The sequence below is a fragment of the Salarias fasciatus genome, chromosome 13 (genome assembly GCF_902148845.1).
Source record: "Salarias fasciatus chromosome 13, fSalaFa1.1, whole genome shotgun sequence".
NCBI classification, from domain to species: Eukaryota; Metazoa; Chordata; class Actinopteri; order Blenniiformes; family Blenniidae; genus Salarias; species Salarias fasciatus.
This window is the reverse complement of record NC_043757.1, coordinates 18,975,158-19,002,946: the sequence shown is the minus strand read 5'-3', so window position 1 is coordinate 19,002,946 and position 27,789 is coordinate 18,975,158. Positions and strand designations below refer to the sequence as shown.

At 42.0% G+C, this 27,789-nt stretch overlaps 1 protein-coding gene across 1 annotated transcript in view; it reads left to right on the top strand.

Moving 5' to 3' along the window:
- lrmda (leucine rich melanocyte differentiation associated) overlaps positions 1–27,789 on the top strand; it is a 206,120-nt gene that overhangs the window by 131,747 nt on the left and 46,584 nt on the right. Inside the window, exons 3-5 of the mRNA XM_030107483.1 lie at positions 5,167–5,293; positions 6,605–6,744; positions 10,317–10,443. Of these exons, the coding sequence (XP_029963343.1) occupies positions 5,167–5,293; positions 6,605–6,744; positions 10,317–10,443 (394 nt within the window). The remainder of the gene's footprint in view (positions 1–5,166; positions 5,294–6,604; positions 6,745–10,316; positions 10,444–27,789) is intronic.

The following is a 27,789-nucleotide window of genomic DNA, read 5'->3' as shown; positions in this document are numbered from 1 at the left end:
CACACGTCAAGTATTAATAGATGCTCATAGGGTGTGTCTGTGTGACACGTTCCCATTCATTTCTGTTGAAAGACTAGATATTAACAAAGTATGCAGAGTTACAATAATGCTCAATGTTCGTATTACTATGTGGTTTTTTTTTATCACAGAATTGCACATAAGCACCACATATTTCAGAATATTTGTTGACTACTTAAGATTGAATGCCTCTCCAGGCTTTTTTTTTTTTCTCCCTTTCTCGCCGACCATCCTCCATTCACTGTTCTTATTAAGTTTATTAAAGCCAGTCCACATCCTGAGTGTTTCAGGTCCAGTTCCTTTTATCATTCATTATAGTACCTTATCCTGGCAGGCAATCTGAAGTGTGCTTTGAATAGTCCATTATGCACATATGAAGGCTATCATGGTCTCAGTATTGGTCAATTCATCAAACATTTATCTGTTGCCCTCTGAACAGGATGTCAGTCACTCTGCAGCTCTGGCCAACAGTTTAGAGCAACAGTGCTTTGAATTTCAGCATTACTGCAGCCGTGAGAGGAACTTAGCTCCTGATCCGACTTCCCAAAGAACCTGAGTGGATATGTATACTTCTTTTAAAATAATAATAATAATAATAATAATAATAATAATAATAATAATAATAATAATAATAATAATAATAATAATAATAATAATAATAATAATAATGTGTTCAAGTATTGTGGTGCTTGCTTGCTGGAACAAAATAACACCTGTAATCTTTACCACAATTCCATTAATGGAGAAAGATTTTAAGAAGTTTTACATTATTGCTCTTTAAGTTGTAGAGTCGGCCTTGGGGGTACTACATTGAGAGTGTGAGATTTTGGAAATCGCTTAGTGCTTGAATAATGATTTATTTTTATTTTTTTTACAAAAAAAAACTTAATGTGAGTAAACTGCATTTAATAACTGAGTAATGTTTTCAGTGCAATCACTAACAACACATTGGAGTTCTATTCAGTCAATTAGAGTTGCTATAAAATCTCATAAAAGAACATTGTAAGCATAATCGCTGAATTCCAAGTGATAGTAGTCTACACAACTATGAAAGACTCTTAATCAATGCAGAGAGATAAGTTGTCATTTGGACATGTCTTGTACTGTATTAGTCATGATAAAGTTTACATTATACAGTTTTTCATGATCGCTGTGTAATGTATAGCCTATAAGAACTCCACATTTGACAGCTCATCATCAAAGTGTTTCAGAATGACCAATAATCATTATTTAGTAACAGATCCGTCAGCGTCGGGGGGATAACTGTGTATCTTATGTAAAAGAGCCGAGACTGCTGTTCTTCATTTTTCGTGTATTGCCTGAGGATATCCGACATGACACCGGTGCACACCATCGGCAGGAGTGACTGACATTTCAGCCAATAATGGTCGAGAGTTTTCTTCCCTCTGTTGTCAGCAGTGGTTTATCAATCACTATGTCTGCATCAGTATTAGTGTATTGATCTGGTGAGACGGCTCTCCGGGTCAGTGTCTCCTCTCCCGTGTCCTTGTCTGGTTCCTCACATCCTCCCCCGCTTCCCCGGTTTCTGCTCCAGCTGAATATTACTATATCTGCTCCACGTGTGCAGCAGACTGGATACTTGCAGATAATGGAGGTTTCAACACATGCAAGCGCTACTTATGCAAGCCGAAAAGCGCACACACACTGATGCACACAAGGCCGTATGATGTATGAAGGTGGGCTTATACAGGCTAAGTGGTAGTCAAAGCGTAAAGACAGCCCGTGTGAAGTATTAGCTCTGACAATGAGGCTGATCATAATTATCTTAACAAGGAGAGGATTCATCGCTGCACCTCGTTAAAGCTACCACCTTCCTCCCTTTGTCTCTGTCTCCCTCGCTCTCTCTCCCTCTCTAGGTGAATGTTCAAATGCTCGCTGATTGTGCACTAATGGAAATCTTATTTTTTTTATTTTATGTACAGACGATCCAGTGTGAGAGTGTTGGATTATTTCCTTGCCCAGCTTTAAAAATGGTTTCTGTTCTGCTTACATATTGTCTCAAAGTGGAACAAACTGTTTTCTATGAAATTACATTAGTTTTTGCAGCACATCTAAAAGTGTAGTTATTGCCTGAATAGTAACAGAATAGCATTAAAAGTGTGTTTCACATATGTTTATTGTGGTGTTTTGCATTGCCGGTTTGTCGTTCACCAAATCTAAATAGCATGGGGACTCTAGTCAGTTTTGCTCATTAGTATTATTACAAACCAATTCTCACTTTTTTTTTTTTTCTTGGTGAGAGAACTTTTACTGCAAGGTTTAAACTTTGTTAGTTTTCCAAGGCGCATATTAAAACAAGAAAGCTGATAAAAAGTAATGAAACCAGCTCCGGAAGTTTGCAGAGGGAGCTCTGAAAGCTGGAGCATATTAGAAGTTCAATCCCTGCACTGGAGCTAATGCTGGATGGGACTCGGTGGCTCTCCCCTGGCTGTGAATTTAACTGATTAAATCAGCCAGTGCGCACAGTAGTGGTGACATGAAAACAACAATTAATAAGGCTCCCTCCTGTGCCATGCGGCTCCCTTTAACCGAGCAGCTAATAACATAACCCACAGGACTGCAACCCATCATACACACACATATATGCACACCCACACACACACGCACGCACATACAGGTGGCACTAGTTTGTTTGCAATCTTTGCACATAGTAAATTAAGTAATGTTCATATTCTGCAGTACACAATTGTGCCTAACTACACATTAACAAAGATTAGACTTGCAGATTAATTGCAGGTTGTGTGGAGTTTTCTGTCACTTCCAGAACAATAACTGTGCTGCAAAACAACAGAATGTGGGTTGCCTGCTTCTTGCTTGAGACTACTACAGCCAGGTTACAGCTATTATACTTTTACTTTTTTTTTTTTTTACTTTATTCAACAATGCTAAAGTGACAAGAGTTATGGGTGCAGAATTAATTGGCAACTACACTTAAAAGTGTTTGCTAGTATTCTCTATATGAATAAATACACTCTATGTACTGCTGAGTAGGCCTTTTTGGTGTTATAAATGAGAAACAGCATGGGGCGAAAACACAAGCGAACGCAGGATTTCATAAAAACTGGCACATCCCTCTGTTCATCCATCTCACTAGTGCATTAATCAGACCTGATAAGAGGTTGTCAGTTGGCGGCTTTGCCAGCACGCTGGCTAGAGGCTGTCAGCTGTTGTTGTTCTGGGTATCAAGTGTGTGTGCGTGCGTGTTTGCAAAATGTTGATGTCTTTTAAAATGAGTCGGCTCAGTCTGCCTTGCTCTCTCAAGTCAACAACGGATGTGCTGATTTGTCTCTTTTTTTTTTTTTTTCTTCTACTCGAGAAGATAACTGAAACAATTTGCTTTGTGGATGGGAGTTGCTGGCTGCATGCTCTTTGTGTGCAGCTGTATGAGTTTTTAACATCAGGGACTGACTGTGTCTACAAAACCTCTATCGGTTGGGATTAAAAGAACTGAATCGGTTGACTAAACGTCTTTAGAGTCAATATGACTACTCTGTGAGAAGTTATTTTAGCGTGTCGATATCTTCATAGCATCTTAAACAATCAGGACCTTTTTCACAAATATTTCTGTATATTTTGTTCTGTTTGACGTCCCCTTGGAGCCACATGATGGTGTAGTGATTTCCATTAAAAAACATGTATTTGAGATTAAGTGGTAGCGGTAAAAACCTCTTTTAGGTACCTTGCCTTCACTTATTGACACCAGTTTGTCTTAGAGCCAGTGCTCAGCAAGCCTAAATTGATTAAAATGGTAAAGAATAAGGATAGATAAGCTGCTCCATGGTGTTTGTACTTGGCATCCTGGGAAGAACTTTGAGTTTTTATTAGGATCTGATGCTAATAGAAAAAATGCACATTAAATGACTTTTTTGTCAACATATGTTATTATCCATAAGCAAAAGCAAGAAGAAGCAGAAGTTTTTGCTTTAACAGTTGTCCTTTTGTGTAAAAACAACAACCATTAGACCTGTTACACTTTGAGTCGCCCATTATAAAGTGAAAGTATTTTTTCAATTTAATTTGTCTTCTTCGAAAAGACACTCATTCATCTTTTTTTTTTTCTTTTGGACTAAATTTTATTGGAACTAATAATATCTTTCAGTTATATCTAATTTTAGATACAAATATGAATTGTCGATTGTATTGTATTGCAAGACGACTCACTGCATACTGAACGTAGGTACTCGGTGTGATTCTCGGAATTAATAACTGGGACTCGCAAATGTGTTCAATAATTTAAAGCAGCATGTTAAATTAAAAAGGTCCGTTGTGTGAAGTGTGAGTAAGAGGTCTTGAGAGGTGCACTGTCTGTGTTCTGTCAGATTTAAATGTCAATGGAGTCACCCAGGACACTTTAACATGGCATGCTGACAGCGTGAAGGATTAGACAACACACACATTGCCGTCGTACGGTTTTCTATGACTTGAACTTTGCGGGGCCCTAACATTACTTCTAACACCGCCCTCTGTCATTTTTATGCCTGTGTGAATGTGTATACGTGTGAGCGAGACAGACAGGAAAAGAGTTGCGATGACCTCTCACCCCGCTTTGCAATGCGTCATAAAACAGAGCAGAAAGGCAAAATGCTTCCTGTAGAGGAGAGAAAGGTCCTTTGATGTCGAAGTCTCAACACTAGCCCCTATCACTGCACTAAAAAAAAAAAAAGGAAAAAAAAAGTTTTCCTTCCATTCCATCTGTGATTGCGAGTGTATTCCAGTTCCTCTGTGAAAATGATGGATGACAAGTTAAATTTGTGTCTGGGGAGTGAAGGTGAACTGTGACAGAGTGATTTGTCTTGGGAATGGAGGGTTAGGGTCAGGCGAAACTGGGCGCCTCAAGGCACAAGACATTGACAAATTCATCCTGCCCGCCGCATTTCTGAAGCCTTTTGTTTTGAATCCTGGCTACTCACAAGTGACCCCCATCCCTCATCCTGCCAGCCGCTGAAGGATGCCTCACCATGCCAGGGGAGCTCAGCACCACTAATTCTTGTCATTCACTTCCCTGACAGGCCCGGACCCATACTCTCCCGCCGCATGAAAGAGAGGCTGAAATATTTATTTCTGCACAATAACGGGCTGACCAGATTTAGAGTCATAACAGTTTTTCCTGTTTCCTTATCACTGCAGGTCACTGGCGGGCCTCAAAATGTTCACTGAGCTGGAAGAGCTGGTCGTCGACAACAATCTGCTTGGAAATGACCTCCAGTTGCCCAGGCTACGCAACCTTCACACCCTGACACTCAATAAGAACCAAATATCCTTTCAAGGAAATCACTCGCTCGCTCCCTCATTTTGATCTACCGCAACAGAGACAAATTAAAGGCGTCAGTAACAGGAACAGTGTATACTTTTATTCCTCCTGCAGTTCTGTGAAGAAGTAGTCTGCAGAGCAGTCAGCGCTGTATGTGGCAAAAACAGAGGAGAAAAACTTGCCTGTGACAGAGCTGCACTCAGGACCAGATTTTGAACCACAGAGACCTCTAGTGGATTCACATTTTACAGGCAACACAGCAGATTTTTTTTTTTTCAGCATAGTTTTAAAGTTTCATTATCACAACATGAAGAGTGAAACATTCTTCTTTATCTGAGATGTATTTAATTTTTAGATTTTCTTTTCAAATAGAGGAATTAAGATGATTTTTTTTGTGCTTTAATTGTGCTGTTTTCCTCACTGAAATTAAAGGGTTCAGGTATGCCGCTAAATACACCCATGTCTCACTGATGTTAAAGGCTGTTTGTGTTGTCTCTGCCGCACATAGTAAACATGTTAAAACCAGAGCCCTGCACAGCCAGCCTAAATTTAAGACACCGACATGCTGCGAAGCTGTTTATGATCAGTCAGGAGTGTGAACTTCCCCCCTCCAAGTTTCAGAACAGGTTTAGCAATGTGTCCTGTTTTCCTCTGGTTATGCAGATCCTACTGGGTAACGATGCTTGCTCTCTCGCACATTCACACGCACACACTTCCAGAGTCAACATTAAAACTGGGACTCCTTGAAGTGTGCATCTGGGACTGTGTGCCGGGTTTGGTTGTGAAGTGGTCGGCACATGCTAATAGGCCAATTATGTACATCCTGTCGTGGCACAGTGCCATTTTAAAGCTGGAGCGCCGCATTAGTGCAGTTGTATTTTGACACTTTGGGGCTCAATTTTCCAAGTGAATGTATTAGTGATGAATGTGCCTGCTTAGGGGCTGTTTGTTTTTTCCACGTTTCGCAAAAAGTTTTCCACAGCACAGCTCTGAGAAGCACGGACTGTTTGAACCGCAGGGCATCCATCATTTTGTCACTGTTCTGCACCCGGCCACCTAGGAAATGAAAGAGATCGAGAGAAAGAGAGAGAGAGAGCGGGAGCCAAATTGTGTCACTACTATATGCCAAAGCCTGCACCTTAAATTGCCCCTCAGTCTGCCCAGTCTCACAAAGCCACTGACTAGACTCTTTGAGCACCTCGGTAAATTTGACAGTGAAGTGTTTTAGTGCAGACAGGCCTGGGAGGGGCCGTGTGGGTAGTAAATGCTAATGTAATTAACAGTGCTGGGTCCTTGACATCCGCCCTTTGACACCTGACTGATATCGAGGCCCTGCTGGAACACTTGGCTGACGTGACCCCGTCACTCCACTACCTAAGCCTGCTGGGAAACGAGGCCTGTCCCAACCAGCTGGTCAGCCCGGATAAGGATGAGGACGACTACCAGAGATACAGGTACCTCACCGCATGAACCAGCCGGGATTATGTCCCGTACGACTGAGGAATAAACATGAAATAGAAAAATAAGGTTCTATGTATTTTTCAATCTCAATTATTAGTATTATTCATAATATTGTCTACACAAATAAAACCTTATGTTCACCTTATATAATAATATAATTAATCTCATCGGAAAATAATAAATATGAGTCAAGAAGCTGAAAATTCTAAAAAATAATGTACATTTTTGTTGTAATTTCCATTTAAATCTTTCTGCATATAAAACATATTAAAAGCATCATATAAATGTATTTTGAGCCTTTAAAATTGTTTTGCTGGCTCCGTGTTGCCTTTATTATTATTTGCAAACAATAATTTCGACAAGCTTCAGACAGAAGTTGACAAACTCTCTGACGGCTGCCTTCTGTCATGTTTTCACCAACCCAACACAAACCTGTGAGGCACGCAGCGCCTACTGCATCTGGCGGGCTGCTGCATTGTAATCAAGCATGGTTTTCATTATTTTGGTCGACACCTGAAATGGTGAGTCTGACCTTGGTTTACCATTAAACAGATAATCATTTCATCCCCACTGCGCGTGTATTTTTAGCCGGACCAGTTTTGATACTGAAATGTTTGGAGTGATCGCTTTTCATAAGTAATGGGTTTAGCGATGTTCCCTCATGTCTTTTTCTCTTTCCTTTTTTTTTTCCTAAACAACCAACTCCAGCATTTCACAAGAAGGCTGCGGATTCAACCACATCACTCTAAAAGCTTTGTCAACCGGCCCGTCTACACTCCAGTTTGCAAAATGGATTTCATGTGTGACTAGTCACCACCACAAATGAGTGTTTACTACCCTGCCCTACCAGAGCAGATGATGCATTAAACATCGCGCTCGGCCTCAAGCCATGCAATATGACCACCATTTGTCAGGGTCCTTTACATGAAATGCGATAAAAGGCGAAAAGCATACTCTTTTGTCTGTTTTAGCCCTAAGTGCTTGTTTCTGACTCTGTGTTGCCTATTAATCATTTACTACCCATGCCTTTCTTGAATAATCTTTCTTCTCTCTTCTTGCCCCCACCACACACACACACACACACACACACACACACACACACACACACACACCCCACCCTGTTCCTCACTCTCACTTTCCCTCCCCTTCTCCCTTCCTCCTCCTCCTCTCCCCTCGCCTCGCAAGCTTATCTTACTGGTGAGGAAAGCTGTTCTGTTTTGACTGACAACGTCTACGGTCCTGTAATGTAATATTCATAATGTGTCACATAGTAAAACATCAATTTGAGCGTGATGCAGATTTCATGTCTGACAAGGTTAGGCTGTATGCAGGTCGTGACAGCACTGGCCTTGGGCAATAAATACCCAGCCCAATGCCTCGGGAGCTCTCGGTCTCTCAAATGAAATACCCCGGTGCGCCGCGTCGGTGCCCCAATTAGTGCAGTGACATAGAAATATAGCATTCATTCACACTGTGTTGTGTAGTCTGCAGGGAGGTTAAATGTTGTCCTGTACTTACACGGGAATACACACACACACAGACACACACACAGTGGCTGGTTTTAGAACTACAATAACAGAAGAGTTCACCCCTGTGATTCTTAATGGCCACAATGGCTTTACAGCATCAGAGCGCTCAGATTACAAAGGATGTAACGTCACAGCCGTTATTTATGGGTGCAGTGAAATGAAGATTTCTGTGAAACTTTAACTTCTTATCAGTTGCAGAGTTATCAGTGAGTCCTGTTGCAGCAGATCAAAGGGAAACCTGAATTTTAAACCTCGGTTTAAATTGTCTTTTTTTTTTTTATGTGACTAAATCCACAGCTTCAGTTGCTTCTACCTTCCTATTAAATTACTCTTAACTCCGATGGTTTTCAAAGAAAGAAAGTGTCAATTCGGCTGCTTCCTCTGCCACAGCGACTCAGTCGTAACTGAGCCGTCGTGCTGTTTTGGTGCTGGATGTCTTTCCTGCTGTAGACGGGGATTCAAGTCCAGGCCCTCCTGCACTCGAGGAACCTCGCACATAAAATTGCAACTCTTTCGAATGTGTCAACTGAAATGATTACATTTTCATTACCTGCCGAGGAATTTTCTGATAGATTTTCATTTGCAAATTAGCAATTACTTATTAATACACACAAACTATATAAATACTAAATAAATCATGACTTGCATTGTGACGTTTTAAATAGATAATATTCCCAAATTATATGCAAAGTTTTACAAGAGATCAGACTGAAATTATTTGTCTGCTTCGATGCAAATAAATGATGCTGTTGAGTTTTTATTGTATTCTTATACAATAGTTTGCACCCATCGTATTTATTTGAGCTAAACAAAGTCTATGTTGTCTTTTTTTTTTTTCCTTTTCTTCAGTCAACCCAGTCACCACACCCCGCCACACCTCTTGCCCCACAGCAGCCCCCTCCCTCCGTCTCGTTTGCTTTCTTATCCTCCCTCTGTGGTGGGGTTGAATCATTAATATCCCCACCGGCTGACAGAGCCTTGTCATCTGCTCTGACCCTGTGATGGTAGGTTACCTATGGAGAATAACCCCGCTGCATGTCTCCCAAGGGCATCTTCACATTTCATCATGGAAATGCCCCGAACAAAGTCCCTTTACATGGAGGGGGACGCCGGATGGCAGCGGGGCCTCCTGGAAACGAGTGCCCGGTACTCTTGGCAGAGAAGCAGCTCTCATCGGGGGTTAGGAGCCGGGTCGCTTCAGCCAGATGTCATGTCACGATAAGAAGCCTTTTAGAACTGCGAAGCATAATTATTTTTAATCAAATCCAAGCACCTCTTCCATTTTTTTGGTTTCCTTCAAATTGCATTGCCCTGATTATGAATTGGGATGTTTTTCTGTTACATGTCAGTCTAAATCCCTTCGCCGCCCCCACCCCCCCTTTCTGTTATTATCCCAGTGTGTTGAAAACTTGACACAGGCTTTGCCATCTCCCCTCAGCGCCGTCGCCATCATCATTTTGTCACGGCTCTTTGCGCACAGGTCTTGTCTGTGCCCATATCCCCCGTCCTTTCTCACCCTCCACTTAGGTGCTGCATGCGAGTCCTTTCTGGCGACCAGCTCAGCCCTGACATACTGGTTCCTCTATCCCTGCCTGCCTGTGAAAGGATCTGTTGTCATCTATGTATTCCAGCCATTATCTTTTGACGTTTCTCTCCCTCCCAATGAAAGACAGAGTGTGTCTGAAAGCTTAGAGAGATATCTGTGATGCTACCAGAATGACAGCCCTGGCAGACGGCTTGTATCTTCTTTCGTGCTATTTATATGTCCTACTTTTTTCTTATCAGCTTTGAAGGTTATTACATACAAGAAGATATCGCCATTAAATCTGCATCACCATTAAATCTCTGTAAACATGGTGTCTTTTCAAGTTTTGTTGATGCGCGCATTTACATATTAGAATCTGTGTCGGCTTGATTAGTATATCACGGCTCACACACTTCCTCGGATTATCTGTTTGTCTCTTTGTCAAAGTGTGACCTGCACAGAGGTCTTCAGAGACAACAGCGTGGCAATAACTGAGTTCTCTCTTCTCCAGGTACTTTGTTCTGTATAAACTCCCCCAGCTGAAGTTTCTGGACACCAGGAAAGTGAGCAGAAAAGAAGTGATGGAAGCGCAGGCGCGAGGGGCGTTCATGAAAGTGGTCAAGCCCAAGTCGGAAGCCGTAAGTTAAGCTCTGTTTTTGTTTAGTTTTTTTTTTTTTTTTTTCGAACACTGTTTAAAGTAGTAGGCCCTCTGAAGTATTTAGAGGATTTGTCACATTCATCCCTTTCTTTCCTTTCCCATTCTTCTTTATCCCTCCTTTCTTCCACTGCATGCTTGACTGTCAGCCTTCCTTTACAGAGGTCTTAGTACTGAGGCCCTTTGAAAGGATCCAGTCCTCTACTGCACCTCTCAGTGTGTGTGTGTGTGTGTGTGTGTGTGTGTGTGTGTGTGCGCGTGCGTGCGTGCGCGAGCGACCACGACCTGACCTGATTCTGTATGCATGAGTCCAGATCAAAGAGGACGGGCGGCTGTCCAGTCGCGCTTGTGCCGCCGAGTGTGACATGCCCGGCGATTGGAGTGACAGCTCACGTACACGCCGCTCGCAATCGCTTAATTATCTCGAGCCCGTGCATTTATCCGTCCCTCTCTTGTTTTGGGGCCACGTAGACTAATTAGAGTGAGGAAGCCTCATCAATATGCCCACTTCACCCCTTTTTTTTTTTTTTTTTTATACACACTCTTTGTAATGTGATGTAAATGAAGGTCTTTCGCCGAGATTTGATTTCATGTAATTGTCTGGTCATGAAATATTTACTGTTTGGATCAGCTAAGCTTTGTTGTTTCAGCGTCTCTGGGGCTCTGACAGTGAACCTGAGAGGTAAAAACGGATCCAGTAAAGCATCCAGTGACAAATCAGAAGCATGGGAGTCGATGTTGAGGTTTAAAAGTGCACAAAGAAAACAAAATAGTTATTGTTTCAGGCTAGAGCCCTCTTTTAGTGATGTTTTATACTTTAAAATAATGCTATGCAAGCAAGAAAGCAAAACACTGAAGTAATTTAACCTCCGCCTGCCGTGGTGGCTGGGTGGATAAAAAAATAAATAAATAGGGACCTCTACAATGCTTTCTTGGCAGGGTAAAGTCACTTTTAGGATTTTATTTACATAGCTTGTCAAGTGAAAAGGGAAATGTTTGCCTTTGTCGCCATTGCCTAAGATGAAAGCAGAGATAATCACTGATTCCAGCTGACATGACGTGTGTGTTTTGGTGTCTCTGTGTCTTTGAACCTGCTGTATATGATTATTTATTCCCCATGCAAAGTAAAAGGTTACAGCTTTGATGAGAACGTGTCTACCTAACGTTGTTCACGTTATTTTGTGCGCCTTAATATACTCCTGCTGTCCTCTTTACGGTTCCTTATTAGCAATGTTTGACTGAGTCTACACAATGGAGACATCTTTTTTTTTTCTTCTTTTTTTTTTTTTCCTAACCATGACATATCCTGGTGCCTGGGCCTTTTTACAAGTCACCACAGCATTTCCATAACATTTGTTTTGAATTAGATGAGACATGATGTGTCAACTATCACCGACTTGATGAGCCATGAGTCCCTCCCGGCTCTAATTGTCCACATCATCAGAGCGATCGTGAGCTGACCAATAGTGCGGGCCACCAATTAGTGAAACGTCTGCAGCGAAACTCAGGAAGTGGGAGAGAGATGATCGCATAATTAGATATTTGTGTTTGCTTTTATGTCTGGTACAGCGGGGTGTTGCTCATAACAGTGGCTCGTGGTACAGTGTGTGCTATTAGCTTCATTACAAAGGACGGTAATTAGCTGTCTCGCTGTCGCTTGCACTTCCATTTGAGTCTCAATTAGTGCGAGTATTGGAGGGAGAAAAAAAAAATACAGGTTCACAAATGTGATTTTAAAGCTTTATCTGTCTGTGAATGTATCTTTTTTAAGTTTCTGCATGTACTCAGTTCTTTTTTTTTTACTTCTATGACATCTTCTACGACAAGCCTTCTTCTCGTTGTGAACAGTGGATAAATTGAAACCATAGTTACAGCCGCAACAGCAGCTGACTTACAGTGATACGTGCCCACTTTTGACAGCATAAATGTGAGGAAAGAGCCCCTGCTCTATCAGATTATTCTCAATGCATGATGCATGTATTGGAATAGTTAATGGTCTGGCTTAGACAGAGACAGTTCTGAACTTTGGAGACCTCTCTTGAGTCATATCGGAGCAGACTATGACCACAGTTTAAACTCCTTTTCAATCATGCCATTATGGCATGGCACCGCGCTGCGGCCACATGGTTCTGATCAAACAGTTATGGTCTTTAGCACAATCTGAACACCATAACTTTTCATACACTCCCTATGTTTTCCATGTCACCTAAATCACAACCAGGCAGTCAGTCGCCTTGTTGTTTGGAGGGAAGAGGCAGAAAATCAAAAAACTCTGTGAGATGATTTGCAAGTGCGGAGTTAATAAGAGTGGCGCACACTCAGGATCAAAAGACACAGACAGACCGAAAAAGGCAAAATGCTTTCTTGTTCCAGCAGTACTCAAATGGAGAACTAAGCTACACTTTGTAAGCATAAAGGTGATCATTGTTTCTGCATTCCTGCTAACAACGTCCCATTACATCTCAAAACAAGAATGTTAGCAACATTATGGGAAAGAATCCTTTAAAATAATGTGGTTTATTTTATTATATTTCAGTTTTGTTATATTTTATTAGATTTTATAATAAATAGTTTTGTTGTATTCTTGTTTTCTCTATGCTTGAGTTGCACGTATAAGACTTTGCTACCTTTACTTTCCAAGAATAAGTATTTGCTTTTACACCAATCAGGAATCTGCTTTGACCAACTCAGTAAGCCCTTCAACACAAACATGACCACTTCTTAAGGTATGTTTTATTATGTACAATGATGCATCTGTAGTTAAGCTTAAACTCAAACATGCTCTATGTGCAGTTGTTGAAATATCTGCTTGGTTTCATTACATCCACTTCTTGTTTTGGAAACAAACTTATTATTCATTTGTTACACAATGTGGCTCTCCTTAGATTTATGAAAAATAATATGACTAACCTTCAAAAGCTGTCTTTAATATCTTAATCATGAGTGTACCACATTATTTGTTGAAAGCACAACCAAGCACCAAGCTGTTCTTTTCTGTCGGTACCTCTTAAAAAGACTGCCTTCATGCCACATATTCCAGATTTATTTAGTTGAACACAGAACACAGAAGAAAACAATCAACTGTGGCTGAAGAAAAAAGCTCGCGAATACCAAAGAAAATTAGCCTGTTTAATTGTTCCTCTATGTTCTGGTGCATTTGCCCCTAACGTGTCTTTGGGTTAGTGAAAGCAGCAGTTTTCTTTTTTGGTTTCTTGGTACGCTGGATTTCTGAGTTGAAAGAACAAACAGTTGGACAAAAACTGTGACAATGACACCAGAAAGCGAGAGAGAGAGAAAAAAAATATATAAATACCTGAAGCAAACAAACAAAAAAAAAAACATTGTGGGGACAATTGAAGTGTTTTCTGGAAACCACAACATGAAGCAGAGTCGGTGTGGAAAAGCCTTGAGCTGTATTTTGGGAAATTGGGCGTGTTGGAATGCTATAATGTGATAATTCTCTTTGAGGACTTAGAGGTCATGGAATGAAGCGGCGTTAAACCACGTAGAGCCGCTTGGACTGCATCGGGCTGCTTTTGGAAAAATACATGTGGTGCTTCTTGGCCCCGTTCCTCCACCTCCCTCCACTTCTGCCGCCGAGCCCACATTATGCCGTCGAACCCTTGGGTTAAACTGGCCATGTCTATCAAAACACTATGACAGCACGTTCTGTTTTCAGATCCCAGGCGCAGCTTGAAAAAAAAAGTGCGTAGCAAATTTAACTAGTAGAATAACATTTACTTCTTGCCACATGTTTAAGAGGGTTTCACAGTGAATGAAGTAACTCCATGGTCCCCCTCACTAAGCACAGCTTGGTAGCTACGTCAGCGGGTATAAATGTTCCTCGGATGTCACTTAGATTTTGCCTGGATGAAGTATTTGACTTGATTTTGCAGCATGAACACAAGTGTTTTTTTCTTTTTTCTTTCCCCACATCCTCCTCCATATAATGTAAAGCAGACTGCATTGCAGGGTGGCTCGGGCCAGCTCCTGGGTCCCATGAGTCTTTTGCACACAGGGTAACGGTTCTTCAAGGGAATTGACAGTGACAGAGCCAGGAAAGTCCTCAAGTGGATCTTTTCAGTTCTGTTTTTTCTTCCCCAGACACTAACCTGTTTTACTCTGCAGCAGACAGCAGTTCATTTTAAGTTTGCGCCGAAGAGGGCCGTCCACATCGAAGATGGACTGCATGGTTTCAGAGCCATGATTGTGCATTATGTGATGCATTATTGTGGCCCTTTCTGTTGTTGTTGTTGTTTTTGTTGTTTTTTTTCTTTGCAATGCAACTCTGGAAGTAGAGGAGGCATTTTCGCCATAGGTCGGCTGTTCTGTACCCTGTAAAGCATGTTGCCACGTTCATCTCTGCGCTTGAGAGTTATGAGTTCCCCGAAGCTCTCAAACATAACAAACAGCATGCAATATAGCGCTTTGTGAATGTGCCTTCAGTGGGTTTGCTGAATCATTTTACTGAACAAATGTGTCCTCCGAGAAAACTCAAAAGAATATGGTTCTCACCAGGGGAAGGGAATGCAGCCCAGCAGATTGCTGTGGAAGCAAGTTATTACCACATTCTGCAAGATCTCATGTTTGACCCGTCTACTACCCATACAAAATTTGGATTTTTTTCCCCCTTTCTTTCACGACAACCTTCTGAATCAATAGGTATACGGTAGGTTGAATGAGGACAGTGCTGCCAGTTGAGGAGGAGTAGCGGACAGAAACAGCCACACCAAGAGTCTGTCTGCTTTGTGTTCAGGAAAATAAACTCACTGACAGATTATGATCTGCTTGCTTTCAAACGACGTCCTCTTCCTCATCTTACATAATGTCTTGTTATCTGTTAATTACATCACTTCAGACCCTGCTGTTCTCCGTCTTTTAATGATAACATATCATAAATGTTAAAACAGCTGTTTGGAATTGTTTGGACGTGTTTAGCTTGAATGACAGACGAAACACACGGCGCGTTTCGTGCCAGACATTTCCAGGGGAGCCACATGTTCTTTCTCTTAGGTATGCGTATTCATCTGTTAGTATCTGGAGCGAGCGGTGTGCGCCGTCGGCATTTCTCTGCAACTGATTTCTGACTGCTGAAATACGAGCGCGTCCAGAGTTTGGACGGACGCAACGAGCCCAGTTCGGAGCGCTCTGGCAGCGGAGACCGAGAGGTCACACGGGGGTTATAAGCCGGGAAAACAACAGCAATTAGAGGGAGTGACTCACCCCGTCCACATAAATCATCCGAGCCCCGCATATCATAAACACACTGTAAAACTTTAAAGCGCAATTAATTGTAAGTAAGAGCGCCAATATTGATTTATTGCTTCTCTCAAAACCCGGAGACATGGGGTGCATGACCCGACTGTCACGTCACTCTCGCAGGCACAGATGATCGATGTATTATTCATTTTTTGGCGAAAAGCAGCGCATAAAAACAAACATGTGTTTTAGTAAGGGGCTTTTATGAGACACTGAAGTGGCCCCGCTGCATTGACTGATTTTCCTCTCCCTCCGCTGGCATCCAGCACAGAGAAGGAACGCCTCTGCGGCGAGGCATTTGTTGTCTCGACGTCTCTTGTGTTTAGCGGCGGAGTTTGAGGCCTGTCAGAAAACGGGCCGAGGCTGGCCAGCAATAATGAGACGTCTCCCTCTCCCATTTTGATCCGAAGTTTTAATACACTTTGACAAATCATGTGATCGATCATGGAACTTTTTTTTAACAAATTCTTTATCTGTATATTGTAAGTCTTTGTTAAACATTTATTACTTTAATAATACTGAGTAGTTTTGATGGGATAAATAAAATGGATTCAGTTTGAAAACATTTTGAGGATGTTAAGTCATATTATTGTTATATTAGTTATATTGGATATTAGCACCCTAATGGCTTAGATTGCACAACTCTTCGACTCTTTTCTTGTTTGAAAACCTGAAGCGATCCTTCTAGCTTTTAGCCATTATATAGTGCTATGTCCCAGTGTGTTGTCCCTATCAGTCCAATCAGAGCTAATCCTCCCTGTTGGTCTCAGCGGTGACAGAGAGATGCTGCTCGCCTAATGAGAGACAGCTGGTTGTTTTTTTGTTTTTTGTTTTTTTTTTTTTCTGCTGCAGAAAAAAAAAACTCCATCTTTCAATCGTGTCCCCAAACCCACAGAGTGTTCATACAAAATTGGGATAAAGTTTAAATCTCTCTGAGAGTTAAGTTATTCCTTCGCTTGTCTCCTTTAGATGATGTCGACTCCACACATTAATCCCCGTTTCAGCAACGTACAGTTCACTTTGAAGCTGATCGTCATGTCTACCCTCTTGAGGCAGCTTTGTTTTGAGTTGCATTTAGATTTTTATCAGATAATTCAAGTTGTTGTTGTTTATGACACAAATGTTGATATGCTATTTAAAAAGTTAATGAACTTTAGTGTAGATTAGGTGGATGGAGCAGAACTTTTATGTTGGTTCAGATTTCACTGGAAGTGTGAATTTTAGTTGATTTGAGAGAAACTGTTTTTTTCTTTTCTTTTTTTTTTTTAAATCTTCACAAACATGATGCATTGTTCTTTCCCCTGCCTCTCACGCGAGTGATCGCTTGAGATTTAAACCATTATGCCGGTTTGGGTCTGTTCTTCAGTGCAGTGTTTGATAGAGATGGAGTCTTCTTTCAGCGAGAGCGACTTTCATGAGCCTGGAACAGAGGACAGAGCCAGAGCCGAAAGTCCCTCCACTGAAGTTTGTGCTTACACAGGCCTTCTTTGTGGTTTTTAGAGCTTGTCAGACACGTCAAGCACAGGGTAGAAAAAGTATATTGTTTCCAGCCACTTGGATTCCTTTCCCCCTGACATCTGCCACTCCGCCGAGATGATAAATTCTTGCCTCATTAAGCGTGGGTGTGGGATTACAGACTGACAACACATTAATCACTGGGCTGGGTGGCAGCAGCCCCGCACCAGCTACAGGCATTGTTAACCAAACTTTTCTAATGTGTCAGTCTCCTCCCTGACAGCCCATAATCAATCATCCTGATTGGCAGGGCTGATAGATTACACTATTTATACTTTGTGTAATGAAAGCTAGCGTTTCCACCTACTGTCATTGCCGAGACGATGATAGGCCACGTCGAGCGGCTGAATGGGAGCGGGGAAAGAAAGGGTATAGGCAGAGCGCGGCGCCGCGCTGTGAACTTTGAAGCAGACGCCGTCGAGCCGTGCAGTGGGTGGTGTGAGTCGGTATTGTTTGGCGTACACAGTGTAGCTTAAAGGCGGTTTTCACACCATCGCTGAGCTTTTGTCATGTTTGCGGCTATCAGTGGCAGGTAAAGCTACACTCCGTCTGCGTAGGATTTCGTTTCCCTTTGACCCGATTGGCGAGGTTAGGCTTTGTTGTCACAGCCTCTTTTTTTTTTTTTCCTGACTAAAAGTGAGTGATTTACACATGCATAACAAGAAAATGACAGGACACCATACACTCCGTTTAGTCGTCGGTGTGCAGAGGTCAGCAGGAAAACGGATAATGGATTTCCCCGTTTTCTCGCTTCAGAACTGCCTTACTGTGCTTTGCAACCCTTACAGCAGTGTTTTCTTTTGCATGGGAACTGGATGAAATGACACTCTGGTACCCTTCAAACATAATAAGGTTATGTTTCTTTTGTTCATTTTCAGCCATACGTCTTTGTCTGGCATCTGAGACGTCCTCGACACACCAAGAGAGGATATTGAATATGAGCTCTTAGTTGAGAGGGTGCCAAGCATTTAGAGAAAAGAGGAAAAAAGAAAGAAGAAACGGTCCGTCATGTTTTTGACAGACAGTAAATCTGAGACTTTTTTTCTGTGCGACGGCGTGCTATCAGGAAATTAGTTAACTAGACCATATTATGGAGCGCTAGGTAATTTACCCTCGGAGATGCAATCGCAAATAACTAGCAGGAGGCCGCATCCCTGACCTGACATTGCTTTGTGTATAATGCAAAATCTAGTGACATGCTCAATGGGTTCTGTCAGCCGCAGGATTGAATTCTCTGCCTACTGCGTCTCAGTTTGGAGCACGCTGGTCAATTATTTCTGAGGCTGTCAGTGCATAGGGAGACACTGTTATTTAGTATGTGTTAACTTGGCATCATTAAGACGCTCAACTGACAGAGAATAGCACACCTGAACGTTATTTATTTTGATTTCCCGACAGGAGTAACCTTCAAACGCGTTGACCTCCTCCTATTTTGTGTTTTGTGAAATCCCACTCGGTCCATTAGAAACAGGAGCTGTCGAGACGGTGGGGAATCAAATGACCGAGAGTCATCTAATCTAACACAGTAATGTGCAAGAGAAGCCTCCATTTGTTTGGACAGATTGCTCTGATCACATGGTGGCAGTTGCGTGTGTATCCATGCTTGCGCAGTAGACGTTGCTGTCCACACAAAATCTTTACACACATATCGAAATGTCACATTATCACACATTCCTGTTTTCCTGCCAGAAAAGCCGAGTATTGAACACCGAGGGATGCATGGAGTGGTTTTGTGTTGCAAGTCTTTGAAGAGAAATCCCAGCATCACATTTCAACAGGTTTTTTTTTTTTTTTTTTTGTAGATCAGCAGCTTGTGCACATCGTAATTTAAAATCCTCCTAACGTCTGCAAAAGGTGATTTAAATGATGAGAACATCTGAGCTCCACAGAGTACACACAGTATTTTGACTTGGAGCTTAATGATGTTTTTGAGCCAGATCGTCAGCTTTTGGACATAAATTTAAAATTTGAACTCTGTGGGAAAATGAATTATAAGTCTGGATCACCCCTCCGTGTCCTCCGCCACAAACCAGCTGCAATGATAAATGGGAAACCTGATCGAGTAAAGCTTCGGCATCACCTCTGTACAGCCGGATGACATGATTAGGAGGTGACAGCTCCTGTAACAACATCTCTGCATTTATCTCTTCTCTCCCTCTCTCTCTCTGTCTTTCATTCTTTTTGTCTCTCTCCCTCGCTTACTGCCTCCCTCTCTTTCTCTGTCTGTCTCTTTCCTCTCAACAAGTCAGACTACTCTATAATTAATGTCCCTGAGGGCTATCCGCAGGTCAGGCGAGGTGGGTGCTGTTGAGACAGGTAGTCTTGACACCTCCAGCTTTGTAGCTTATGCATGCGGGTGGGGAGGCGGCCGAGGAAGGGGCTGGGGAGGCCAATGATGAGGGCTGGAGCGTGTTTAGGTTGGAGGCTACGACGGGAGGAATACTGTAGGTTGAAGGAAGCCAGGCCTGGCTGCGCGACCTTTCCACCTCCGAGACAAAACGAACGGTTTTTCACAGGATTAACCAGTCAAATCTGGTGCATTAAGGGCTTAACTTGTCAGGAGCCTCACGTCTGACTGACAGAGAGGGAACATACAGTTTCAATAATATCTTCGCCGCGTGCATTTAACCTATGGAAGGCTCTTTAGATTGTGACATAAATTACTCGGGGTAATTTATAGGGGGCAGGCTGCTTGTGAAAGGAGAAATACATTTTAGCTTTATTGTAGCTGGACAAATGTTCAACATGTCAGACATCAGCTGCAGAGGGTAACAAATAGAAAATACTGGATAAAGTACTTTATTTGAGTATTTGTTCCCTCTGTGTTGTGATACTCTGTGACTCAGTACATTTTCAGAAGCTGTGTGCCGCTAAGGAAGGCTCCTGGTTTCAACATGATGGCTGTTGGGGCCTTAATACACAGAGGTTAGTTATTCCCCCTGCGCCTGCACGGTATTACTGTCACAATCCATATGCATCCATATTACGTTAATCTGTGACTTCAAATTCCTAGGAGTGTGTTAGTGTGTGTTTGGTTGTATGAGTCAGTGTTAGCTTGGCTTTACCCATGTGCTACTTGGCCGTAGTGTTGCTGCTGCTGCTGCACCTGAGTAAATGGTAAACAACTTTTATGAACGGATGAATAACATTTTGTGTATTTAGGATTACATTTGATGCAGTAAATGCAGAAACATTTTAAGAGGGAATTGATAGTTTAACTATGGTTAGGGCGGGGGTTACGGTAAGCTCAACCTCAGAACTCTGATATTTTCACATCTTCAGTTTTCAAGCATAATTAATTAGACTGTTCAGTGAGAATTCTGGAGGTATTATACTATAAAGAATACTTCAATGGCATTTGATTTAGTCACAAGAACAGAAACTAATGTGTTTTTAAGCAGCACCGTTACCTTTAGATGGTAGTAGTTAAAGAATGTCTCAGAGATCTCACTTGAATATTTGAAGAATTAGAAATATAAAGCCAGATTTTTTTTTTTTTTTTAAATAATATTTTATCTAGTTTGTTAAAGGAAAAGCATGTTACTGCATAATCCTGAATCGGAAATATTACACCACATTGGTCCAAATGTAACTTTTTTGTTCGTTTGTTTGTTTTGTTTTCTGGAAATAGTGAAAAAGTGCTGTTTTCTCATATTCTCACTCTCCTACAACTTTAATTCTTAAGCAATCCATCTCCATTATATCTAAAGTAAATTTTATTTTAAAAACGTTTTTTACCCTCCTGTTATTTATTTCTATCATGAAAATATCACTGTTGGAAAACCACTGGGCTTAAAGAAATGTTTATTCATAAATTTTGAATACCTTATTTTAAATGGTACTCTTTCACTAATACTCGATTAAAACAGCTGCATCAATGCTGCTTATTTTCTTTCTCCTTTACAGTTAAGTATCTGCATCTGTTCTCGTGTCTGCAGTATTCGTATTGTCTTCTCCATCAAAGGATCCTCTTGCAGTGTCATCTCATTCCTTTTTCTGAAGACCGTTTAGCTCCTGTGTCCACATATAGTTTTGAAGAGTGACCTTGCACCATGCAGCTCTTCACAACATCCTCTGTCTCCCAATCTGCATTTTCCAAACACAGCCACTCTCTTTTTCCCAGCAATCACTGGCTGAATAGCCACTCGTTCCTGTGTTTCCTGTCGGTGGAGAGCCTTTTCCCCCCTTTCTGCTCCTCAAGTTTTAAATCGCGGCGGAATAATGGATGAGAGAAGCAGGGTGATGAATGGGAGAATTGGTCAGAAGAAATTAAACTGAGGATGAGACAAGCTTGTTTAGTTGTGGAAATATGTGATGGAGTGTGAGGGTGCACTGGAGGTCACTGGAGGGGGGTCGGAGGGGTCAAGTGACACTCACACAGCGTTTTTCTGTCATTCGTGGGAGTGTTTGAGAAAGATGTGAAGCGTTGGCACAGGGGTTACAGGGCACGGGTGGGCAGGTGTGTGTGTGTGTGTGTGTGTGTGTGTGTGTGGGTGCAGGTCCTTGATGCTCCAATATTTCGGTGTCACTTATTTGTGAATATTTTAACGAAGCAAAAGTAAAGACTTCCTTGATGTAAAACGGGATTAAAGTGCAATTTCTGTGTGTGGCACGCTAAACAAAGAGTATTTTTTGCTGCTTTTTTTTTTAATCAGCTCGACATTTTGTATAATTTCCAGTGACAAACTATTTGCATCTTTCAGTCTTTATCAAAGCCATTATAACCTCATTCATTTGTTTTCTATTTGCAGCCGGCGATCAATGGTATGCTGACAGATTTGTGATGCCTTTTCCCAGAATAGGTCTGACTTCCACTGTGCCGTGCCATACTTAAGAAACCGAATCAGAGCCAATGAGCTGTAAAGGTCTGTAATAAGATATCCTGTGAGATGTCCTGTAAGTCATGATTAGTAACACATATTTTATTTCAAGGATAACTTCTCCAGGCAGTGGGGAACAAAGGTTTGTCATTTCATCGAGTCTGATTAAGTGAATTCAGGATGTACTGTACTCCGGTTGTGGGTGGCAAACAATAGATCTCTATTTCTCTTTATTACTGTTATGTCTGTCGTCGCTATTCCTTTTTTTTCCCTCGCCGTGATAAACAGCTCCCTGAAGTGCCGGAGATGTCCACTGTCAAACTGACAGCGGTGACCTTGTCGCGGCAACCTATTTTGTTGCGTTCTGTAAGATCTATGTTTTATCCTGTTCGGGCCCGCAACTGTAACCCGCAGGTCCCAGACATTTAATATGACATGATAATACTTTCCCCCCTCCGGGTTCACCCGATACGCCGTTTCCATGCGCGGCGGCAGATGGGCAGGGCACTCCGGGCACCGCTTCCCAGCGGTTTGCCTGCCAACTGGCAGTGTCCGTCAGCAGACATGTTGAGGGGTGTAACTGGAGAGGCGGGCCGAGCTGCGGCTGCTCCGACTTTCATCACACCTGTGCTAAAAGCGCGGCGAGGAGCAGCATGTCCATTCTATTCCTCCTACCCCCCCCACCCTTCTTTTTGTAAGGGAATATTGAGATGGCAGCACATCAGATGGGCTCACATCCTGTCAGACTCATCAGATTTCAGGACGACTGAGTGCTTTTGTCAGCTGAATTCCAGACATCTTCTTTCTCTCTCTGGTGGAAGGGCTTTCAAAGATAAGGTGTCTCAGGACTTGACCCCCCCCCCCAAAAAAAAAAAACAGTGGTATCATTAATACGGCGATGGCTCTAACTCATGCTAATGGTGTACAGTACATAATTCATGAGACATCAGTTTGATCAAAATGCGAAGCCTTAGACTAGAGTCCAAACCAAACCAGCAGGGCAGAAAGAGGAGAGGCAACTCGCCCGACGCCGCTTTCATGATGTCTCCGCTCGTCCTCTCGTCTCCTCCAGCTCGTCTCTGAGTGCCCTCTGTCATTCATGTCATTCTTTTCCTGACACCTGTCTGCCCTTCCCTCTTGTCTCACTGTCCCGTCTCCTTCTCCGTGGGATGGAACTGTTTGTTTTCTGAGGTTTGTTTACGGGGGGAAGGAATACGCCGCTGCTCCAGGCACGTCTAGTCTTTCAGCTCATCACACGAAACATGACAGCCCTCCTTCTCTCCGGTGCTGAGAGGAGCTGTTTCTTCTGTCCCCATGGGGAGTCAAAATTTTCTGCTTCGCTCTCTTCTTCTTGAACTTCACTTCAAGACAGCAGATCGATATTTTGTGAGCGAGCAAACGCTACCTGCTTTGGGCTGTCTACACAAACGTGTAATTTTTGCGGTCGTGTGGTTTGAGGTTATATATCAATCCAAACCAGAAGGGATGAATGCCTAATCAAATGCAGGTATTTCTGAGTTTGCCTCGCTACACCTGAACTGTCCTTGGTCAGATATCAGTGTTAACTCAAGGCAAAGCCTTCACGAACTTTAGCAAAACCACAATCAGGAGATAATTCTCATTTTTATTATTATGTTTTTCTATTATCATCTTGTATTACTCATGTAAACTGTTCTTTTTCAACATCACAGGTTGTGATCAGTGCAATAAAATTGAGTTTTTAGTTCTGGTAAACATGACAGTGAGAAGACGGATTGGCCTGTAAAAAGGAAACATTATGAAACCAGACACTGACAACTTGTGGCCTGTAATTATGCTGTTTTGCTGACACACACTGTAATTATGTTGCTTACTTTAGTAATGATGTGTTAAATGCTCACGTGTTGCCATTAGCTTTGAATCGCAATTCCGAGCCTTAAAAATACAGTGCGAGTTTGTTTGTGTTTGTAATTCTGTCATGCCGACTCTGCATGTGCAGGAAATGGAACTGAGGTCTATGGAAAATTGTTAATAGCAATAATCCCGCTGGGTGGTCCACCACTCGCCTTCCAGTGCTCCACCCAGCAGGCTGGCTCACTCCTTTCTCCATGTTTTTTTTTTCATATTTCTCCGTTTCTCCAGCTTTTAGGCTCCTTATCAGCACATCAGATAACCCCAAGGTACAACATTAAAATCCTGAGTTGTCTCCCACCCTGTCTGGAGATGTTTTAGTCTGGCTGGGGCGTGCGCAGGTTGTATGCATTTATTTTTCTTTTTCATCTGTTACAGTACAGAGTTAAGACTGAATCAGCTGTTCACACACCCTCAGAAGCCTCCGTCGTGGCGTGCGCGCACCGACACAATGCTCGGGCGTCTACAAAAGCTCGACTGCACAGCAGCAAACACACTTTTTTTTTTTTTTTGCACACACACAAAAAAAAAAAAAAGAACACTCACACACCTAAAGAGGGGGCTGTGCCTCCGGGGGCCACGTCAGTTACCTGCTGACACACAGGCTAGTGATTGATGAGACGCCGGGGGCGCTGGAGTAGACTTTGTCAGCTGCTCATAATTTATACATCTTATCTCCATCAGAAGAAAAGACAGAGTGCCGCGTTGTGTATATGGAGATGAAAACGCCGGGCTTGTTTAGGCGGCGGTGACAGGGTAGCTGCTAGCTGTTAGCTGCGGCGCAGAGTGAACACTCAGATTGCGATCTGTTAGCTTTCTCACCGGGTCCCTCTGTGGCCAGAACCTTCACTCTTTACCTGCGACGAATCCTCTGACTGTCAGTCATTTCCACTCACTTTCATTGCCTCTCACCCCCTCTCTCTCATGTTTCCCCACTCCCTTTGTGTCTCCTTTTCCTCCACTTCGTCTCCCTCTCTCGTGTCTCTATTCCTCTTCTGTGACCCTGTCTTTTTTTGTCTCTCTTCTCTGTCTATCTCCTGTCACATTCTCGGGCCAGACAGGCCCGAGCCGCTGCTGAAAGCTGTTGGCTCGTCCTCAGTCCGCTCGCGGGGCGAAGGTCGTGACAGAGGCTCGGCTTGAGTTACAGAATAATTAGCTTTGTCAGTGTCATGTTGAAGTCAGTGTTCAGATGTTGTGTGAGTGTGGTCCACAGGATTTTATTTAATTTAATTTTACCTGCCCTGGGCAACAAGACTTACAAATGTTATGATACATCAAACATAAATCTGCTCCTTATTTGCATTAGATACTTTATTCAATATCTTTCCAAATTGTCCTAAACACCATTCGTAGCAGTATTCATGTAACTTTTAATATTGAACACCTTCCAGTATGATACAGTAAAGTGTTTTTATGAGCACCCACCTCAGTAATTAACATGAAGTAGAATTATCCCTGTTTGTCTACGCAAACAAAAACTTAAAAATATTGTAGTATTACATACTGTAAGAGTACACTATACAGTATAACTCTGAGTCAAGAAGAAGAGCAGACTTTCAATTTTCTGTATAATGATTTATTATGCATGAAATGAAATAAAATTGCGTAATGACAATTTCTGCTTAATTCAAACCCTGGTTCTTCATACTCCAGGCCAAGATTCAACAGGATGGTCTCTAATGTGAGAGTTGATGTATGTTTCCATTAAATTCAGTCTTACAGTAATGAAAAATAATGCATATGATCGAGGAAGAATTTAAAATTAGAATTAAAAAAAGTATCCTTTTTTCTACACAGTTAGTATTGGGCAGTCCCTCTACAAAGTTGCGATGTTGTGATCTGAACAATTAATGTAAATTCAAAAAATCGCTGTGAATTCTGCACAACCTTGCAATTTTGTGCAGTCACCACTACTTGGGATTGGTTGAATTTAGATTAATTGTTGTGATCTCAGAACTTCCTGGAGGGACTGACTGAGTACAAGCAATGGATTCCTCCAATTACTGTTGGCCATGTTTTTGAACTGTTGTTGAACTGATTAGAAGGGATGAGCCGATTAAAAAAAAATCACTCGCAGGGAAATTGTGCAAACTCCACAAAGAATTGAACCACCATGCAGGCCAGCTCCTATACAATTAACATTTGTATCAATTGTTTGTACTTTTTCCAGCTCAGATCTTTTTAATATAATCATTTTTGTTTGCCCCATGATCTTCTGAAACTTAACAGATGATGAAAGGGGAACATGTAGTCTCTTAAAAACAAATCCACTGTCTTGTTGGTTGAGAATTTCTTCTTTAAGCTTTTATGATTTTTATTTTTATTTCACTGTAGTTCAAGCCAAGAAACAAAGGAAATCTATCACTGTTTCTGCACTCTGCTCGTCAGAAGTAAATGAATGTGACTTCTGTTGCCCCGTACACTCAGTGTTTGATATCGCCTGCCTCACTGAGAAAAGAAAGTTTATCAACCCACAGAACTTTACCTTACTCTCTTCCAATTGTATTTTAGCTCACTTTGTTCTCTCAAATTATGTTCAGATGTTTTTAACAGTGTCAGTTAACTACTGCACCAGCAAAACAACTTTGATTCCATAACCCCTTCCCACTATTGATCTTGCCTTGTAGATAAAAGGCTGCTCTCTCTGAAATCATGCATTTTTCATTGTGGTATCAATGGCAGCCTTTGCATTTGGCATCCCACTTAGCTTAAAGCTATGCTCACAAATGCTGTCTGTTTTGCTCTATTGATTCAGAGGGTTTGCATGTTGTATACTTGAGACATCAGTCCCTTGGTATCATTTTACTTTATCTCTAAGCAGCCTTATTGGTGTAAACAGCAACAAAGAATCAAAGAAATTATTCCAAATCAGTTTTTTTTGTTGTTGTTGGTGGTGGTGGATGGGGATCTAAAGTAGCATTGTGCCAACGTGTGGCATAATTAAGAAAGTGTGTGATAATTCAAATTCCCTCGGCTTAAGCTGCTAACAATTCAGACAATTATTTCCACGTGAAATGCTGTTCCCCTTTATTACACATGCACTGATTTCACATTTCTTTTTTTCTGAAAGGCTTCTGTGTTGCTAAGAAAAAATATCTCCAACCTCTCATTCTAAGACATAGAACTTGAAGAAAAAAAATAAAATAAAATTGAGCACAGAGGTCCAACACTACCTTCCTATATCAAATAGTAGTTCACATTGTGGTGCTGATGCATGTCAGGTGTTAAACAACACTTTCAACCAAGGACAGACAAATGAGAGAGTCCTCCTTTCTAATAGAATCTAAAAAGATGAAAAATATAGTGCAGGAGGCAGGAAGGACTAGTCAAAAAGGTGACCATCAGCATCTCAGCAGCGTGGCTTGGCAGCCTCCAGCCTGCCATGGTGTAATTGGAGAGAAAACATATATGGGAGCAAATAACCCCCTGTCAGGGGCATTAAAAGGAGATGTCGTGACGACTGAGAGCCCTGCTAGCTGAGCGCAGCAAAGTGGAGGGGAAGAATAAAGCCCATCCAATGGAAAAACCTGTTTGAAGCAACAGTACATCCAAATATTCAAGATAATTGTTGACCGGTGGCAGAATAGAGCATCCATGTTTGTTTGTGGATCTTTCCCTCTCAAGAAAAAAAACAGATATTTGTCACTATTGTCACTGTGGTTATCCATTTGCTGTCACCCTAAGATTGATTTGACGTGTCTGCCGTGATGAGTGTAATTTGAAAATGGTAAAGGGTAGCATTAGCAGTGGAAGTGCTCAGCCCATATTACCGTGGAGTGACATGCAGGTAGGTGATGGAAACGCGGAGGAAAACAGGACTCACTGTCAAAATCGGAAGTGAAATG